Source organism: Zootoca vivipara, chromosome Z2 (genome assembly GCF_965207765.1).
Source record: "Zootoca vivipara chromosome Z2, rZooViv2.hap1.1, whole genome shotgun sequence".
Classification (NCBI taxonomy): domain Eukaryota; kingdom Metazoa; phylum Chordata; class Lepidosauria; order Squamata; family Lacertidae; genus Zootoca; species Zootoca vivipara.
The window spans coordinates 25,793,957-25,814,542 of NC_142585.1; the positions used below are offsets into that span (position 1 = coordinate 25,793,957).

Sequence of the window (20,586 nt, forward strand, 5' to 3'; positions counted from 1 at the left end):
TACAGAAAGGATCCTGGAGTGAGGCAGAGGTTATTGTTATTATTAATAATAATTTTATTTTATACCACTTTAGATTTGTAAGAAAAAAATCTCAAGGCAGTTTACAACCTACATTAAAACATCAAAAAACCCCGATCTAAATCAAAACATTACAAACAAAAATCAACTCTAAAGGACATAATTAATAGGAAACTACAACTTAAAGATTTCAAAATAAAACATAATAAAGGAGGTCAAGTACAGAATACACATTTAATGAAATGAAGTTAACAAAAAAAATCAAACTTTCCAAAATAGACTAAAATATAAAATAAACATTTAAAACAACTTAACATTTAAAACAACATTTAAAACAACAGCAAAAGAATAAAATATTATTTTAAACATAGCACATATCTGCTGCTGTTGCTGCAACTGCTGGTTCATGGTGGACAGCGGCTGTAGTAGCTTGGGCTCAATGGCCTGGGTCTACATACTAAGAGATCTGTGCCAGGCAGAGAAACCGAGGGACTCCAAGATGACGCTATGTATGCACTCAGTGTCGAAGGAATGTACATCATTAAAATAAAAATAATTCCCCTCCATCCACTGTATAGGGATGTTTCCGGAAGGACCCTGTTTCCCTCTCCCACTCTCTACCCCCAACCGCATGGATATGAAATGTTAACATTTGGGACTGGCAGCCTGAAACCTGAACCTTTAAGCACAATAAGAGCACAGGAAGAAGATTGCTAGTCCAACTAGCTCAATATTATCTACTGTGACAGGCAGAGACTCTCGGGGGGGGGGGTGTCTCTTGACAGTTTTCAGGGCACCTGCAACCTGATCTTTCTAGCACAAAGGTGAGGAACCCTTTTCAGCTCAACGGCCATATTCCCTTATGGGCAACTTTCTAGAAGCTGCATGTCAGTGGTGGGTGGAACCAAAGACAAAAGCAGGCAGAGCAATGGATGTGACTATTACCTCTATACAGCAGGTCACATCCAGGCATGCAAAAGCCATATGTTTCTATACTCCCCCATCTCTCCATCCAGGCAACCATGAGGCTTTGTAAACGTTTTAATGGCATATTCCAGGCAGACAAAGCACTCAAGGAGGACTTGGAGTGGGGCTGGAGAGAGTCCCAAAGGCTGGATGGGGAGTGCCAAATCTCTTGTCTCTGTCTCATGCAAACATTGCCCTAGCAAGACCTGAAAGGTTCCTGTTCCCTGGAGCCCTGAACAGAAGTACTCTTCTTACGACACACATTGGAAATTTTTGTTGCAATTCCCAAATTTAAATCAATTGTGCAATTATTGACACCAGTGTGGGCAGCTGACTCAAGTAAATAGATTGCATGGCAAAATACATCTCCAGTCCCTGGACCACTGCCTGAAGATTGAAAAGGAACGCAGTAAGAACAGAGAAGTTAGCTAACTCTGATCCAGTATACCCATCTTTCAGAAAACAGAAAATAACCTAAAAATCTAAGAGATTGAAGTCCAGATACTAATTCTATTATTGGCCACTGCTATAAGAAGAATAAAAAAGTATGTATCAGCCTAGCTGTGACTCACAGGTGGCATCAGGTGCCAGGGAAGTGAAGGGTTAATTACTACTTACCTCTCCAGTCCAGCAGCTTCCCACTCAAGAACAAGATGTCACTGAAAAATAAGGTGTCATGGAAATGTGTAGGATTAAGTTAACTGCAGCTGATTGGAAGCAACTGCTGGAGAAGAAGTGATAATAGCTGCTGCTTGAGAATGTTGAACATGTGCATCCAAGCTTTATATACACACACAAAATTTTGTGTCACACTTTCCTCAAATAATTTTAAAAAAAACCCTCAGAGAAAGGTGCTTTTGGAGAAAGGTGCTATGATAAGGGTCTGTTATACAAAAGCCACAGAAAATTTTAGGCCAAAAAACAAACAAACAAACAAACAGAAACCAGTTACAAGTTTTTGTGACAACAGGCCTATGGAATCAGTAACTGTGTGAGAGAAAAACCTATTGCATGTCAAGTGATCAGAAATTCCTATCAGCTGAGTGTGGCTGAGATAAATGAAAAGATGTACAACACAGGTTGTACAATGACAATAAAGGCATTATTATTAAAAGATGAAAAGAAACAAAATCTTACCTAGTAAGCGTGTACTCCCTGAGTCCTGAATGCAGGTTCATGGCAGAAAAGGTACCTATACATCCACGCAATCGTTTGTCTCGACCAATCTTCCACGTTACAAAGAGTGGGCTGTTTGGGAAAGAGGAAGGGTGAAAGGAGAACATGACAGGAGTTCTGACTGTGATCAAATCAAGTCACCCACCTCATAGTTGAGAACAAAACTATGCTTGTGAAATGCTGTTAACAGTATTACTATAAATATGCCTCAAGGCTCATTGCACATGTCCTTGAGCAGGGTCCCCAAACTAAGGCCCAGGGGCCAGATGCGGCCCAATCGCCTTCTCAATCCGGCCTGCAGACAGTCCGGGAATCAGCATGTTTTTACATGAGTAGAATGTGTCCTTTTATTTAAAATGCATCTCTGGGTTATTTGTAGGGCATAGGAATTCGTTCATCTTTCCCCCAAAAATATAGTCCGGCCCCCCACAAGGTCTCAGTGGACCGGCCCCCTGCGGAAAAAGTTTGCTGACCCCTGAATGCTGTTGTAGTTGAGGTGTCAAAAACACAGGTTAGTGGAAGGAAATGAATAGGAAGGATAGAATACTTTTCAAGCACTTCTCCAACTTCCTATGCAACACTGTACAATACACAACATGTTTCACTACTGCTTCTGACTGTAGATCAACCTTCCACAACCTGGTGCCCTCATGATGTTTTGTACTACAGTTCCTATCAGCCCCAGCAAGCTGTTTTAAATGAAACTTTAAGACCTGGTAGTTTAAATCTGCTCTATCTGTCCCAGGCTTTGAATAAATAGCAAAGCTGACTTTAGTGGAGTCAGCTTTTGGAGATTTTGAGATTTTATTGCTTCTGCTTATTCCAAGTACTACTAATTTTACCACATTTGTTTTGAATAATAGCATTCTACTTCAGTGATGTTTCCATTTTATTGAAAGCTGCCTACAATTCCCCCCTAAGGTAGGATAAAAATGTTTAAAGTCTATCCACAAATTTGACTACCCCCTTCCCTCTTGATGACTCACACACTTCTGAATTATGCGTTGACACACACACCTAGAAACAATTAACTTTCCACAAGTGGCCAGGTAAGTGGTTAACTGTGAGCTAAAGTGGGGAAAACAGGAGCATTTCACATGAAGAAGGCTGTAGATTTCCGTCCCAATATGCTGAAGAGAAATCTCATTAGCCTTACTATTATTATTTCTTGGCCTTCTTATCTACCCTTGACTGTAAGGTCTAAGGGTAGGTTATAACAATATAAAATGCCAGTTTAAAACCAGTTAAAGAAACTTACAACCTGAAGAATAGGGTGGGTCATAAAAATATATCTCCAGTGTCAAAGGCCAAGATAAAGAGGTGCATCTTCAGCACACGATAAAAGCTATACAATGAAGATGCCATGCTTCTGTGAGGAGGGAACTGCATAGCTTAGGGGCTGCCACAGATAATGTTCCTTCCCGGGCTGCTACAGTTTGCACTCATAAAATATAAAACCACAGAATGATGATTAAAATAACAGAATAGGAGAACATCAATGAAGAAGGAAAGACATCCTACCCCCCCCCCCCAAAAAAAAAACCAGAGCAAGCCAACCATCAACCAGGTCAGCAGACTCCAACATCCACTGGTCTCTATACCACAGATAGGGAAACAGGTTGGTTGGTACTCATGGCAGTTTGAGTTTCCATCCCTGCTTTAGAAAGAACAGGATGGAGGAAATCAGAGAACATCTCCCAATGATGGGGAAAGGTAGCAGAAGTGCATTAGGAAACTCTGAGGCAGGCCAGAGCAAGTTACATTGAGAAAGTAGGCAATTATCAGTAATTTTAGTCTGTTTACGCTGGTAATTCCAAAGTGCCATGCCAAGAAAGCAATGCTAGCATGCTGTGAGAAACAAACTTATGGGCAGCATTTTGTCTTCCAAATTTCAGTGGTGGCCTGTACAAGCCCAATATTCGGTGTGCCGCCCCCCTCCTCCGGGCGCCTCTTGCCTTCTTTTCTGATCAATTCACTACACCATAGTTGCGACACCCAGCAGTGCCCCTTAGGCAGAGGAACCAGTTGTGTTTAACTAAACACACCTCTGTCCTTTATATAGTGTCATCCATGTATTCCTTTAGCAAGGAAGAAGAAAGGTCCCTGCCTCAAGCAGCTTAAAATGTAGAAACAGGAAAAAGGGAGATAATAGTGGAAGGGGATAAGCCTGAAGGTAGGTAAAACAGGAGGAATATGCAATTACATGTAGGTAGACTGAGCTGCACAGGAAAGGATTTCTGCAGTACCTCAGAAGATACTTCTCAATCATTCCATTCAGCTGATGAAGGAAAGCAGCAGAATTACAATTCATTGAACGAAATGTGCCCAGGAGAGTGACTAATGTATCCACACAGGGAGTGGGGACCCCCCGCCCCACTTAATTTATCTGCAGGAAATTTTCTATTTCCTAATTTCATTAGCAACAATGAATGGAAAGCTTGGCAGTTTCCAGGTTTTTAGCTTTGTTCTCTAAACAGTGTAAAGCAAATGTGCTAAATTAGATCATTCTCTAGGACATTATAAAATTTTCTGATTCAAACTGAAAACTTTCCTAATTCGCACAGGAAAAGGAAACGTTTTCCAGGATGAGAGTGAAGATTTTTGAATCGGGAAAAAGAACATAAATGAAGTGTTCATCAACTATCATAAGTTTAGGGAAAATACAGTTGTACCTTGGATTCCGAACGTTTTGGCTCCTGAATGCCGCAAACCCAGAAGTGAGTGTTCCGGTTTACAAAAGTTCACTGGAAGCTGAACGCTGATGTGGCTTCCGCAGCTTCCGACTGAGTGCAGGAAGCTCCTGCAGTCAATCGGAAGCCGTGCCTTGGCTGTCAAACATTTTTGGAAGTCAATCGGACTTCCAGAATGGATTCTGTTCAACAACCAAGGTACGGCTGTAGTAGTTTAAGCCTTCTATGAAAAAGATCTCTCTCATCACACTCTATTCCAGTGCAGTGTCTGGAAAATCTTTGGTCCTCAATATCAAGAGTGCCATGAACTTTCTGCAAGTGAGGCTGGGAAGCACACAAGTCTGCACAAAAGAAAAGCTGCCACTTCTGAGCCAAAGCCACTGTTTGCAGACAGCCTTTTTTCAGAAACAGGAGGAGAGCAAATGCTATTCACAGCAACGCTGGCTATTCATTGTAAGTGCACCAACCTGCTGAAGTGCAGAAAGTGTTGCTGCTCAGAGCTCAACGCAAGGCAAAATTCAGTCAGGGTGCCGCACTCATAGAACCCTTTACATAGACCACACAAGAAGTTCAAGTATTAATAGAAGCACACAGTTTATGGTGATGGATACCCTTAAGAGAATTCATCACACTAATTTTCCCAGGCTTAGGGAGGAATATTCAGAATTCTTAAAAAAAAAAACTGGCTGAAGCATTGTAAAGCATTTGACAACCAACCAGGGTTTTCCCCATGAATTTCAACATAAGCTCCAGTTGTTGTTTATCATCATCATCATCATCATCATCATCATCACTTTACTTATAAAAATGACTCAAATTAACTTACAAAAACAAAAAGTTAGCTCAATCCACAAACAATTTCATGTATATGGAGTCTATTTGCATATACCTATACCGATTTAAGTTTGTAAGACTTTTATGTTAGCATGAATTTGTGTCCACCATGTAGGATAGTAAACTTATTTGAAAATCAGAAGTTAATGCAAGCTGGCTACAACAAACTATCATCTTGAGTCCACAGCTGATCAATACCTTTATTATTAGGTCTAATGAAAGTGATTAGGACTAATGAAAATAGTAGCAAACTTTACAGTTTGTGTTCAGTGGCCTTCAGCCCCAACAGTAGGTATTACCAGCACAGGCCAAAAACAAAGATTAAAAAAAAACACACACCCCCCAAATCTCTGCTGGTGGGTCTCCCTTGGAAGGGAGTCTCATGGCTATGGTGCCATAACCGAACAGTCATATTTCACTCATATTTTATTCAGTGGCAGATGCCATCAGGAGCAGGGCCCTTCCTTGAGATCTTAACAGACTCCCTTACAGGTACACGCCATATGGCAGAGCATGATGCCTATGGTACTGGGCTCAGGTTTCATAGCTAATTGCTAGCATTCTGAGTTGACCTGGAAACAACAGCTGCTAATGGGTTTATACAGTAAGTATCTTGGATATGTAACATGGAGTTTTGATGACACAGAACCATAATGTATTATTAAGAAACTGGAAGTGAAACAGCCTAGACTTTGGAATACCCTTCCTTTTGAAATCCATCTGGTACCAACACTGGTTGTTTTTTACCATAACTAACTCTTTAGTCAGGCTTTTAATTGGGTGGATTCTTGATGCATTGAGCCACTGATCTAAACAGAGGTTACACTAATTAAACAATATAAAATCAATGCTATTATTGGAATAACTGAATTGTTAGTTTATATTATTTATTAAAACATTTAGGGGAAGCTTTCCCACCACCTATGATGTCCTCACTGAGAAACTGCTATTGCGCTTTCTGCCATCCTAGTGATTGCTGAACACAGTCTGAAAACCACTGCTTTGGGCAATGATATCTGCCCCAAAGAGAACCCTGCCTTAATTATATAAAATACTTCTCACTGTGGGTAAGAAATTTCAGGAAAAGGATGAAGCCTCCTCATCGCTTACTTTCAATGCCCCCCCCTTCATTATTCTGACCCCATTGGACATTATTTTGAATCACCGCAATATGCGTCTATAATAACTGGACTCAAGAAAGTATTTTTCTTCTTTGAAACTGATAGTCTGAGGATTAATGTTCCAGATACTTATGGATTACCTTTTGTAGGGGATTATTATCCTCAGTTGCTGTGTAAAGCAGAAGGCAAACAGGGAAAGTGAACCACTGAGAAGTACAAAATGGTTCAGAAGTTCAGATGCTCCCATCACTGCCTCATGATAGTATACTTTACTTCTGCAGACTTAATCCCACCATAAGCAACCCCCTCATTAATGTTTTACAACAAATTCCATACACTGCACCAGTGACCTACTTTCATACAATGTCACTGGAGGTACTCTAAAAATCAAAGATGTGCAAGTTATTTTAGTAGTCAGCCAGCAAATTACAAGAGTAAATGATCCAGGATCTGTCATGCTCTCAGCAGCAAATGCCTGAATTATTCCTCTGAGGGACACCAAATGCAACTCACCACATGCCCTGCAGGTGCTGCTTTGCATTTTCAAAAATGCAAACACTTTTCAGGGTGGAGGGATATCCATAATGACTTTTCCCTTTCTACATGAACTGATATACCTGACCTGCACAAATGACAGCAAATCTAGGCACCTTCCAAGACAATGGAGAATCTGTATAGGAGATGGGGAACCTGTGGGTTCTCCAGATGTTGTTCTCCTACCCCAAGTCACAGGTAATGGGAATTGTAATCCAACAACACCTAGAAGATCACAGACTCTGCACCCTGATATATAAAAGTCATTTTCCAGCATTCAGTCAGTTTACTGTAACCTGGAAAGCGGCATAGGAAACATATTTAGGATTCTCCTAATTCCACCATGATCCATGAAAGGAAGGCAGGGAGAAAATGAATCTCCTCCCGTCCCATATGGAGGAAAAGGGCTATGAAGGTGATGCATTTTTTAAAAATGCTTAACCCTCCCCCTCAACCTGAGCAAGGAAATGGGTTTGAAAACAGATAAGACATGATGCATTGTCTCCATTCTGCTTTACTCCCCCCACCCCCGTTTTTTGGTGGAAGTAGGGAGAAGCAACAAGTTACTTAGCTGTATCTCTAGCAAGCTGCACTCCTTGCTTTGGTAAGCAGAGCCTGGGCAGAATTGCAAAAGCAGGCCTAGTCCAATTCACAAAAATGGCCTCTATGATGGACAAATTTATGGGACAATTGTCCACCCCCATCTCCTTGCCCTCCCAATTCATCAGTGGTCATTACCATAGACCTAGGGAGAAGTGAAATTTGGCCTGTTTTCCAGAACCAGGCCTGCCCTATGCTCACAAAGGGAAAGAAGTTTGAGTAGTGAATGGGAAGAGAAACTGGGAAGTGGGGATGCTGAGTGGGGAAAACACATGGAAGCCAGAGAAGTGAAGAGGAATAAAGGCCACATTGATGTAACAAGACTTGGAAAAGGAAAGGCTAGAACTCTCTCATATAAAGCATATCAACCCATGGGTGAAATTTCTTGGACTTGTATAAAACCAATACAGTCGTACCTTGATTTTCGAACAGCTCAGTTCTCGAACGTTTTGTCTCCCGAATGCCGCAAACCTGGAAGTGACTGTTCCGTTTTGCAAACTATTTTTGGAAGCCGAACGTCTAACGGGACTTCTGATTGGCTGCTCTGCTTTGGTTTTTGAACGTTTTGGAAATCGAACGGACTTCCGGAACAGATTCCGTTCGACTTCCAAAGTATGACTGTAAATGCAGATATTATAAAGCTGCATGTTCACAGCTTTGCGCATTCTCCACATGTTTTCTCAGAGGTGATATTTTAATTTGTCCTGTTGTGTGTTTGCAATCAGCAAATGGAATTTTCAACTCATTTTTTCTCTTTTGACAACAATCTTTAGGCCAGGCATAGCCAATGCACTCCCCCTTCAGATGTTGTTGGTTTATTACTCCCATCATTCTTGACCATTGGCTATAAAGACTGAAGCTGATAGGTACTGGAGTGAAACAACATCTGGAGGGCCATCACTTCTCAGCCTTTTGGCTAAGATCAAGTGCAGTAACATCTGGAAGGCCGCAGATTCCACTCCCCTGTTTAAGTGATGGCTGCAGAAATTACTTTAGACATGACCAAACAAGCTCAACTTATCTTTGCTTCTTTTGTACAAACGGTGAAAAGTCACTAGCACAGATGTGGGCATTAACTTTATTTTTGTAGTAAAGAAACATAATGCCAACTAAGCAACTTCTCCATGAAGCACATTCTTTCAGACATTGTTCGGAGAGTCCATAGCAGCTAAAGTTAGCAGATTTGAGGATAGACTGAAATACCTATTTATAGCATAAGTGAGTATTGGGCCACTTCCAAAAACACAGCCAAGAGAAAACTTTATTAACCAAGATGTATGAAAAGAAAACCTGAAATGCACACACTTAAAACATCTGAATCTAGAGAGTCAAAAAAGCTGGATGCAGCTCAATATCGACATTTCGTAAGGAAGCTGGTGAGAGTTTGGTCAGATAAACAGCTCTAAAATGCTCCATTTTCAAGAGTGGATACCATGAGGAGAATTTGGTATTTCTAATTAGGACTATCTTCTCTGTTTGAAGGGAGAAGTTCATTGCTCAAAGAGCCTGTTCTTCAACAGACATACTAGGCTGGTGCTGACTGACAGCCACCATATGGAAACTTCTTGCAGTTGACTCCAGACTGTACCTCCTCCATACACTACAGCCTTCCATGTGTTCCAGCTTGCTACACCGATCAGCCCCATATTGTGTCGCTCCATGTTGCTGTCAGGAATTTATTTCTAAGTTTTTCGGTACCCCTTATAATAAAACATCAAGGCAGTGTGCAACATTAACACATAAATCACCATTAAAAACAATACAGAAAATCATTAAAGTGAGCAGCTAATCAAAAACTTAAAAATTAAACAGCTATTAATGCCTACAGCATTAAAAAGGTATTCAAGAGATGTCTGAAAGTAAGGGTGCCTGCCTAATGTCTGGTGGAAGAACCTTTCACAATATAGTACGGGCAATACTCAATGCCCAACTTCTGGTTGATGCCAGCTGGGTCTCTGTAACACAGGGAACAACTGATATATCCCTCAGCTGGGATATAAGGGCTCAGGTGTCCTGAGCTCAAGTTGTTTAGGGCTTTGTCTGTCAAAACAGTAACTTTGAATTTGGCTAGGTAGCCAGTGCGCAGGTACCACATTCTATCTGCCCCCATCAGCAGTTACGTCACTGCATTCTGCAGTAGCTGAAGCTTCCAGACAACCCTACATAGAACACATTGCAGTAATCTAGTTTCCACCAAGAATATCTGGTGGGGAAGGGAGAAAGGAGAATCTGTATGGCAAACAATCATCCCCTAACAGTGGAACATTGGGTAAAGAGGTACTACACAAAATTAATTTAAAGCAAGCATAGGCAAACTCGGCCCTCCAAATGTTTTGGGACTACAACTCCCATCATTCCTAGCTAACTGGACCAGTGGTCAGGGATGATGGGAGTTGTAGTCCAAAAACACCTGGAGGGCCAAGTTTGGGGGTGCCTGATTTAAAGTAGCTGTCACATGGCACTCAAATTGTGAGATGCATCTCAACACCACACACCTCAGAATTCGCAAGAAAACATTTTCTTCCTACAATACTTTTCTATTATTTTTTCATGTGTTTCCTTTATGAAGCACAAATATCACTAGGCAAACATGAAACACTAACGTAGCAGATATTGTTTCTTCAATAGCCCAAGTATGTGACAATGAATATGAGAAGAGAGGCATGTGGGGATTGACTGACTGTATGGCGTTTCTCCAAATATATACCAAGCAAGTAACAGGAGATGTACTCATCGAGACCATGCATGAACACATGCTAGCTGAAGTGCTGGTGAGCAGGATCAAGTCAGTGCATGTCGGATTTTGGCTCTCCCAAAAATCATACAACAGGTACCGTCGTGTTGAGTCCCCATTGCTGTCTCCTATCCACCAGCCTTGTCAATGGCATTCATTATAACTGCACTGTTTCATCACCTCTAGCTTCTTGATTGGTCACATGTTTCACATTGAAAAGCGGAATTTTAACGTAAGAACCCTGCCTTGATGAAGTCCTGCTTGTCAACCTTGAGAGGGAACTTTTTAAGTACAGTATTCTCTCTGACTCAGAAATCAGGAAACATAGGAAGTTGTCTAGTACTGAGTCAGACCAGTGGCCCATCTGACTCAGTACTGTCTATGTAGACAGGCAGCTGCTCTCCAGAGTTTCAGATAGGGAACTTGGGACCTTCTGTGCAGCAAGAAGGTCTTTCCTTCAACAAGCCTCTATTTTTCCTTTACCTATTCCATGCATCTAGCTCTCTTTGCTTTCCTGGACATTCTCACATTCCCCCCACCAAAACCCTTCCACTTAAGAACTCAATTGTATATTTAGCAGCCAGTATCTGCTTTGCCTGCAGATTGGGTTCTTTCTCTACTTTGTTATTTTAGGCTGGTAGACTGCAGGATACGAGTCAGCAACTTCCAAGAGTTAACTCAACTCAAATAAACAAAAGTGTTTAAAATCTTGTGCCCATCCTCCAAAAGTAATTAAGTACAGTGAATATCTTAGCCAGTTAGCTATGACTGCATGTGCTTACAAAAGATTGTTTAATCTATAAAGACTTTTCAGGGGAGGTTTGCCAAGTATACTTTCTTTCAAAAAATGTACCAGAAGATAAACTCTACACCAGTTTATCACTAGCAGCCAAAAACAACTGAAAGTTCCAACAGATGTTATTACATGCAAACACCCCAAAGGAAGGGGTGTGGCTCGGTGGCATAGTTTATGCTTTGGATTCTGAAGGTCCCAGGTTTAATCCCCAGTATCTCAAGGTAGGGATGGAAGAAATTTCTGTGTGAATCCATGGAGACCTGCTGCCAGTCAGTGTAGACCATACTGAGGAAGATGGAAGCCAGCTTCATGTGTCCCACCCACAGCATACAATTAAATGCAAACTCAACACATACTATGAAAGCAAAATGCCCTGTATTCCTGACATCTCCACTCAAAAGGAACATGTAGCAGATGATGGGTAAGACTTCTGCCTTAGAACCTGCAGAGGAGCTGTCCATCAAAAGTAAACAATAGCAGACTAGATTGACAATAGCATGATCCAGTAGAAGGCAGCTTACTAAGCTACTAACACATGTTGCTTTATAACCTTTAAAGCCCTAAACGGCCTCGGTCCAGTATACCTGAAGAAGCGTCTCCACCCCCATCGTTCCACCCAGACACTGAGGTCCAGCGCCGAGGGCCTTCTGGCAGTTCCCTCACTGCGAGAAGCCAAGTTACAAGGAACTAGGCAGAGGGCCTTCTCAGTAGTGGCACCCGCCCTGTGAAACGCACTCCCACCAGATGTCATAGAGAACAACAACTACCAGACTTTTAGAAGACATCTGAAGGCAGCCCTGCTTAGGGAAGCTTTAATGTTTGATGGACTATTGTATTTTAACATTTTGTTGGAAGCCGCCCAGAGTGGCTGGGGAAACCCAGCCAGATGGGTGGGGAATAAATAATTTGTTGCTGTTGTTGTTTGTTGTTATTATTGTAACAGGATTTCTACAAGACAGCATGAACTCTTACTAGTATTCATGAAGACATGAACTGACCAGTTGCAAAATAAACTGGACCTTATGGAAGTGGTAAGATAGCCACCAAAAGTAGTAACCCAACATCTCATCCTTCTTTCATAATGTCTAAAACATAAAGTAAGATGTAATCACATTTGTGATGTTACTAGATGTTACAGAGCAACAGATGAGGTGATGTGGGGCTGCTTTTTTCAAAGCAGTCATGCAGCATTTATTGATTGCTATTTTATGCTCTGCATAATGCTGGATTTGAAGACTGTCCGGAAATGGCAGCTTGTGCAAAATATGGTCACTCAGTTATTGAGCATATCAGGTTATTGAGAATATATAACACTAGTCTTGCAGTGGCTGCCTATATGCTGAACCCAATTCAAGGTGATTGTAATGGTTCAAAACGCCTGAATAAACTTGGGATCTACCATATTTACACGAATCTAATGCGGCATTGAATCTAATGTGCACCTCAATTTTCAAAACCTTGAAACCAAGGTTTGCTTGCAGATATTTGCTTGCAAATATAATTGTGCCAACAAATCTAATGTGGACCCTCATTTTCACAACCTAATTTGGCCAAAAAAGGTGCACATTACATTCAAGCAAATATGGTAAATACTTCTATATTTCTTCTATACTCCTTCTATACTGATCTATACTGATTATAAATTAAGATAATCAGGGAGGCTCTCTGGCTGTACTTCAATTTATTATATGGTAACTTGAGAGAGGACTGTCTCTGTTCTTGAAAGCCACCTATGAAACGACCTCCCCTCTGACACTGGTTGGTAAACAAATAACAAACAAGTAATTATTCAAGTAGCTACAACTTCTTATATCTCTTATATCTCATCTAAAATCAAACCTTTATAGAATAAAGTTAACAAGATCTCAATCAAATTCTGAGATTTCTATAATGGCAATAGCTGCTATGGGCTAGGAGTTAAAAGTACAGCATAAAATGCCCGAATTTAAGAATCAACAGCATCCCGAAGTTTGAAGGAAGGTTGGTGGAAGCATTATGGCATTTTTGTCCATTAGTGGGTTTCTGTTTTACACCCATGTACTTGTGCTCATAGATTACTTTGAGCATATTCATCAAGTGCTGGTACTGCAGTCTCTGAAGCAGACAGAGCAAGGGGCACTAGCTGGAAATGAGTAAAACAAAATAAAGGAAATAATTCCCATAGTACTTTATTTATTTAGGCAAAGCATTTTAATGCTGCTATTCAGTCAAAAAGGATCAAGCATAAATTAGATATTCAACCAAGTACATATAAAGGAGCTTACTATGACTTTTCCTACCCATCTGCTCTGACAGTGAGATCTCATCACACAGCTGTTTTGAGAATCTCACATTTCATATATATATATATATATATATATATATATATATATATATATGTGTGTGTGTGTGTGTGTGTGTGTGTGTGTGTGTGTGTGTGTGTGTGTGTGTATGGCTTCCACCTTCAAATTAGTCATCTTTTCACAAGCCCAGAATCAGCTTCATACCTCCTACCAGGAAGTACAAAACCTCTTAAGAGCAACTCAAGGCACCTAATGCAGTAGTGTAGTTATCCAAGAATTGAAGTCAAGAAATTATATGAGTGGTGCTAGAAGACTGAAAAGAACAAGAAACCACATATCAATACCCTTGAGTGAGCATTTAATCTGTTTGATTGTTTAGCTCCACATACTCACAAATTACTACCATTTTTTAGACAAATAAAAAGTTAGACTATTGTCTTGGTTCATTTTTAACTTTTAATGACAGACTAGTTGCCTTGGGTTGTTCCTCCTCTAAAACTTGTTGCCAAGTAGCAGCCATTCCAAAAAGTCTGAGGGAGAGATGGGAAGACCTTATTGGCTCTGCTGATACACCCGATCCTTTTGGCTCCTCTCTGAAGTTTTGGAGGCAAAAAATGCACTGCAGACCATTTCCATCAGATGCATAGAAGCATAGAATCATAGAGTTAAGATGTTTCAAGGGTCTTCTCCCTCCCCCCCTTTTGAAGATGGGGCAACAACATCTGTCTGCCTCCAGTCTGTAGGGACCTCACCTATTCTCCAAGAATTCTCAAAGATTATAGACCAGGCACCCCCAACCTCGGCCCTCCAGATGTTTTGGACTACAATTCCCATCTTCCCTGACCACTGGTCCTGTTAGCTAGGGATCATGGGAGTTGTAGGCCAAAACATCTGGAGGGCCGCAGTTTGGGGGTGCCTGTTATAGACAAAGGCTCTGAGATCCTCATCCTCAAGCTCCTTTAATTTTATTGGGTACAGCCTCTTATTAAAGTTACAGCGATACCTCAAGTTACAAATGCCTTAGGTTACAAACGCTTCAGGTTACAAACTCCGCTAACCTGGAAGTGTTACCTCAAGTTGAGAACTTTGCCCCAGGATGAGAACGGAAAATGTGTGCCGGCGGTGCAGCGGCAGCAAGAGGCCCCATTAGTGAAAGCACGCCTCTAGTTAAGAAAAGTTTCAGGTTAAGAACGGACCTCCGGAATGAATTAAGTTCATAACTAGACGTACCACTGTATTTGAAACACGAACTAAACAAAAGCGACTTCTGCAATTTAGGAAACATAAAACCACTATTTGAAACAAAGTTATTTTTGTGTTTTTCGAAAACATGCACATTTAAGTATCAAATACTAAACAAAAAAGGGGAGCTAAATCTTTAAATTATATTAACGTTAACTCAAATACACACAGGATGGGTAAATTTCAGTTTGCTGGCAGAATAAAAGCTTACATGTTGAGGTGTCTGGAAATTCTCTCAGGGAGCAGACCACACGGTTGCAGTCAATGGAAGAAATTTTCAAACTGGTGGATCTCAAGGAGTAGATTCAGTGAATCTGAACAAAGGATTTGTCCTAACCCTGGAATGTTGAAACCTTTCTAGAAAGAGAACCTTTAGCCCACCTTGCAAATTCATATCTGAGTAGGCTATTGTTTTGGAATGAAGTAATAGATATACAGTATTAGCATCAATATAGTCTTGTATAGCACCATGATCAACATATGATTAGGAAGTGTAAAAGAATAATGTTTTGTTATTAAGACAATTGAAATAAGCACATCTCTTTTGTGAAAGCAATTCACCTTTTCTATGCTTCTAACATCAATTTTTTAAGTACTGTATTTCTAGATGCCTGCTACCAAATGTCAATTTCAAATGTAACTAATAAATGCTTCATGAAAGCTTTTTTGTCACAAAGGGCTGAGAATTAAGATTTTATTGTGAATGCTTTTCAAATGTCAAGCTTATACACAAATAACATAATGTAAGGGTAGCTGCTCTAAAGCTTGCATCTAAGTCTACTTTTGAAAAACCAGAATCATGAAAAGGGCTGTCTCACAGAATCTGACTTCTAGACCCCTATACACAACCTCTCTCCAACATCAACATGGTTATTATTGTGCATGCAGTTTCAGAAACAGAAACCTGGATAGTTTTATTCTCATGTACTATTGGTGTGCCACTGATAGGTAGCCTCCTTCAGTTTTTCTTAGACCATTTCTGAGCTCTCAAGAGTTCAATGAAGTGCCTGGTATCCTTTCTTCTAGGATGCTTGGTTGGTGCAAGAATACTGAATGGCACTCATGGATACCACATTTTTAAATCTTCCAGTCATTATTTCTGAATCTTCCACTAGTACCCTGGATGCTCAGAAAATGCATTTGTACAGATGATTCTAACAATGAGCTAGAAAAGCTATACAGTACAGCCAACACATGTAAAAAACACACTGTGTCAAGGCAAGAGTTGAGCTCTCCAACACAAATGTGAGGAGGTGGCCAAGGCAAAGAGAAGCATCTCAGGAGCAAACAGCCAAGGAGGCTCGGGTACTGGGGGTGATAAGGTGTGTGATTTAAGTTTCAGCTGGTGCACCAACTTAATTGAGCAGACCTAGCAAGAATAATCCATGCTCTGGTCACATCTAGGCTTGGCTACTGCAATCGTTCTACATGGATTTGCCTTTAAAGAAAGCTGGGAAACTTCAGCTGTTTGAAAATGCGGCTGCCAGAGGGGAAAAAGCAGTCAGATCATGCAACATCATCATAATATCTGCTGCACTGGTTGTCAGTGTGTTTCTGAGCCAATTTAAAAAGGCTAGTTTCGATCTTAAAAGCTTTAAATGGTTTCAAGGACTGCCTGCATCTCTAGTAACCTGACTATACCTTAACATTCAACAAGAGAGGCCCTCCTCAATTGCCTACCACCTAGATTGGTGAGTGTGAAAGAGACTGTCTTCTCTGTGGTGGCCCCACAGCTCTAGAATTCATTCCTACTGACCATCAGGAAGCTACTACACAACAGTTCTTTAGAAAGGTTTGGAAACTTTATTTGTTTCATGAATAATTTGTACATGAGTAGCATTTCTTTATGTGCTACACAATGTAATGGAGAAATCAGGGGGAACTGTATTTAGATTTGGGGTTTGCTCGGACGCTGCACTACTGCTGGCTCACTTTGTGTGGGGGAGGGTGTTTTGTTGAAATTATGCTGCATGTTTCCTATTTTGTATTATTGTTATGTGTTTTATTTTGATCACATTAAATCACCTTGAGAGAGTTCATCCTTGGAAAATGCAGCATATTCATATTTTCAAATAAATAAATCCTTTTGGGGAAGAGATAAATTGAGGCCTTCCAGAGTCACATCGCAATGGTAGTGGACACATCACAGAGCTAGTTGCTACTGATTTCAAGCACAGGAGAATGCTTACACTTTGTATTAGCTGGCTAAAAATAAAGCAGTGGATGTCCTCATCCTTATTACTGCTTTCAGTTTAAGGATACACAAAGGATCCATCTGCTACTGAACATCTCTGACATTAATAGTACAGCCAATGCCAAAACCAAGTCCTGGAAAAGACTGCAGCAAAATCATCATCATCAATTTTCATACTCTATTCATCATGCTGGTTTAAACATATTATTTTCCACTCACTTCAAGTTCTCCATCACTGTATCAGGAGCTTAGTCAAACCATCATAGACAAGATGCAGACAAGACCCCTAGATCAAATTAGGACAGCCTGTTCTGATGCAAACTGTGTACTGTATAGTGTTTTAGATAATCATTGTGTCACCATGACAGTTAAACACCTTGGATTATGTTATGTTTAAACAGCAGGGAAGAAAAGGACCCTTTTGCTTAAAACTATAATGGGAGTTACAGCACATCTGGCCAAATCAGTGTAAGGATTAACTTTATCCTCAGTATGAAGAACATAGGAAGAAAAAACAAGGGTAAGCCTGGAAAGAGTCACTGAGGAAATGTGAATGAAGAAGTTAACATGGAAGCCAACAACAGAGTAAACTGGGAATACAAGCTCAGCAGCACATAAGTTATGGCTACTTCTGCCAGTGACAAACTCCACTTCCCGAGAGCACAGCCGTTTTGTCGTTCAGCTGCCAAGGAAAACTCAGAGTTTGCACAGATCTGTATGGTTTTCACTTTCTGACCCCAGCATATCACTCAACTGCACCACACCAACTCTATCACGTCCACTGGCTTATGTCTACAGAATTTTAGCATAGTAGTTGAAAAAACAACATTCAGAGATTGTTGTTCCAAATTAGAAGCCTCCTGTAATGTTCATTTTTTAATACTCTGTGCCTTTAATTGCCCTGCTCTCTTTGGAGTCTAGAAACCTTAAAGAGAAACCAGCAGACCCTTTGTTTAATTTCCAAGCAAAGGGTCTGCTGGTTTCTCTTTAAGGTTTCCAGACTCAAAAGAGAACAGGGCAATTAAAGGCGCAGAAGTCTTGTCCTCTATTGAGTCTGGCAACCCTACCAGGAAGATTATACCTCCTAAACTTTCGCACATGATAATGAATGAGTTTCTGGATTGCAACATTTCAGCTTTGCTTTTTCAGAGCTGTCAGTTGCCTACAGTTTGCCATTAATTTTAACTGTGCTGTGAACACAAGTGCCTTTTAAAAACATTTTAGATCTAGTGCAGAATCACTTAACAACAGAGAGGTGGGGTGGAAAGAGAAAAAGGGAAAGGAAATATTGTGGAAAAATTCATCAGCACAGTTCGACCTACATCATCCTGCCCTGTTTCTCCGAAAATAAGACATACCCATAATATAAGCCGTAGCAGGATTTCTAAGCATTTGTGCAATATAAGCCATACCCCCAAAATAAGACATAGTGATAGGCGCAGTTCTGGAGGCCACCAAGGAAGAGACTAGGCTGGACATGTAATAAAAATAAGACATCCCCTGAAAATATGCCACCGTGTGAGTTTTTTTAAAGGAAAAATAAATATAAGACTGTGTCTTATTTTCAGAGAAACACGTTAGGGTGGCTATGTTAGAGACAGACACAGATAAAAGCCAGTTATCTCAGGCTGCAGTCATATGCCTTAAACACAAAACCATATTCTGTAATCCAAGGCTCGCCTACCCCTTAGGCTTTAAATCTTCAATGGAGATTGCTCTGGGAAAGTCTCTCAAGGGAGGATTACACAGGCTAAAACTGACTAGTTTTAATTGAAGTTTAGAAATATATGACCAGTATAATACCTAAGATCTTAATCTCAGACTTCAGTCTCCTGTGGAGGCCTCAGAGCACGATTAATATTGCTTGCATCACCTGTTTGGGTGTAACATAGGCAGTCGTCATAGAGACAATTAAATTGCAGCAGTGACAAACAGGGAGATGGGGGCCTTATGAGCAAGGAAGAAGCAGGGAACGGACTTGAAGAAGAAATGGAATTAATTATTTTCATATATCAATTAAAAACCCTGCCTTTACATCTATTTTGTTTACACCAGCTCAAGGTTCCCTAAAATGGTGTTCAACACTTACAAAGCAAACTTCTGTATCTAGCACTAATAATAAAATTCCAGACTAAAAGACAGCTCACAGCAGATACAAATATAAACATCATAGGATTAGTAAAAAGCCTTTCAGCTCAAACAAGTACAAAGCCTGCCAAAAAAGGAGTATCTTACCGTAAATAGATGCCAAAAGACCTTTGGACGGAAAACATGAGCCTCCCTAGGTAGGGAGTTCCACAACCATAGTATAGCCACGGAGAATACAACTGGGGCGGCAGGAAGAAAGAAGTGCCTCACCTACAAATCTTTATAATAAGACAGGATCATTTGGAATGAAATGGGAAATAAAATATCCTGAACCTAAGTTGCTTAAAAAGGTCTGATACCTTGAATTGTGTCAAAAAACAAACGGAAAGCCCATAGCTGTTGGAGCAAGGGGTTTGCAATGCATGTTCCTAAGAACCAGCTCCCTTTGCTGCTGCATTCTGCATCACTTGAAAGTTTCCAAATGCTTTCCAAATACTTTCAAGGCGGCTCAAAGGAAAGAGCACCGCCGTAATCCAGTCTCAGTGTAACTAACACACAACATCTGACCCCATTCCAGGAATAAGCTCAGTTGACGCTCTAACCTGTGGTTCCCAAATGCATTTTTACTATCACCTGAATTCACAATAAATTCATGCAGAGATATTTCCCAGTCCAACTTAGAGATCCTGGAGATTGAACCTGAGGCCTTCTGCATGCAAAGGAGATGCTCTGCAGTGGACTTTCTCCACTCTATTTCAGAGTGGTATCATATCTGCACCAACTAGCAAATAATTAATTTTGTGCGTGGCTATCAGTAAAATGCAACACAGAGCAATGAATTAGATAGCTAACCCTAGAGCAGCCGATTTGTCTGACACCAAGAGCCCTATGGGATGGAGGGCAGCAATTCCTTTGTCTATTATCAATATCAGCTTAATTAACACAATTCATATAAATTTATAGGGCTCTAGGCCTTAGCTCTTGCTCCTTTTCCATACTGCCACTTCTACAATAATTACAGTGGTGACATTTTGAATATTTTGGTGCTGCTAATCAGTTAACCAAGATTCTAGCCGGACCTATTAAGATATTGTAGTGAAGATCTGCAAATTAAGAGAGGCCAGCAACAGATTTCTCCTCATTTGCTCCAAGAAATCTTGCTAATTCAAGGAAGTTTAAATTCCGCATTCATTCTGCAACCCTTTCAACAACTTGGCACACCCTCTTCCTGGCTTTTAATACCAAGGTACATTCACCAATCTGTTTTGAAAGTACAGTACAGGGGACTTCCAGTCTGCCGCGCTGCCGGAG

The 20,586-nt window shown here is 40.6% G+C and overlaps 1 protein-coding gene across 2 annotated transcripts in view; it reads right to left on the bottom strand.

Annotated features, from left to right (window-relative positions):
- Window positions 1-20,586, bottom strand: part of AMMECR1 (AMMECR nuclear protein 1) — a 99,528-nt gene that overhangs the window by 57,300 nt on the left and 21,642 nt on the right. For both annotated transcript variants that reach the window (XR_009557029.2, XM_035113674.3), the window contains exon 2: window positions 2,122-2,232. Coding sequence is in view for 1 of the 2 variants with exons in the window: in XM_035113674.3 (XP_034969565.3) it covers window positions 2,122-2,232 (111 nt within the window). In the remaining variant the exon portion in view is untranslated. The remainder of the gene's footprint in view (window positions 1-2,121; window positions 2,233-20,586) is intronic.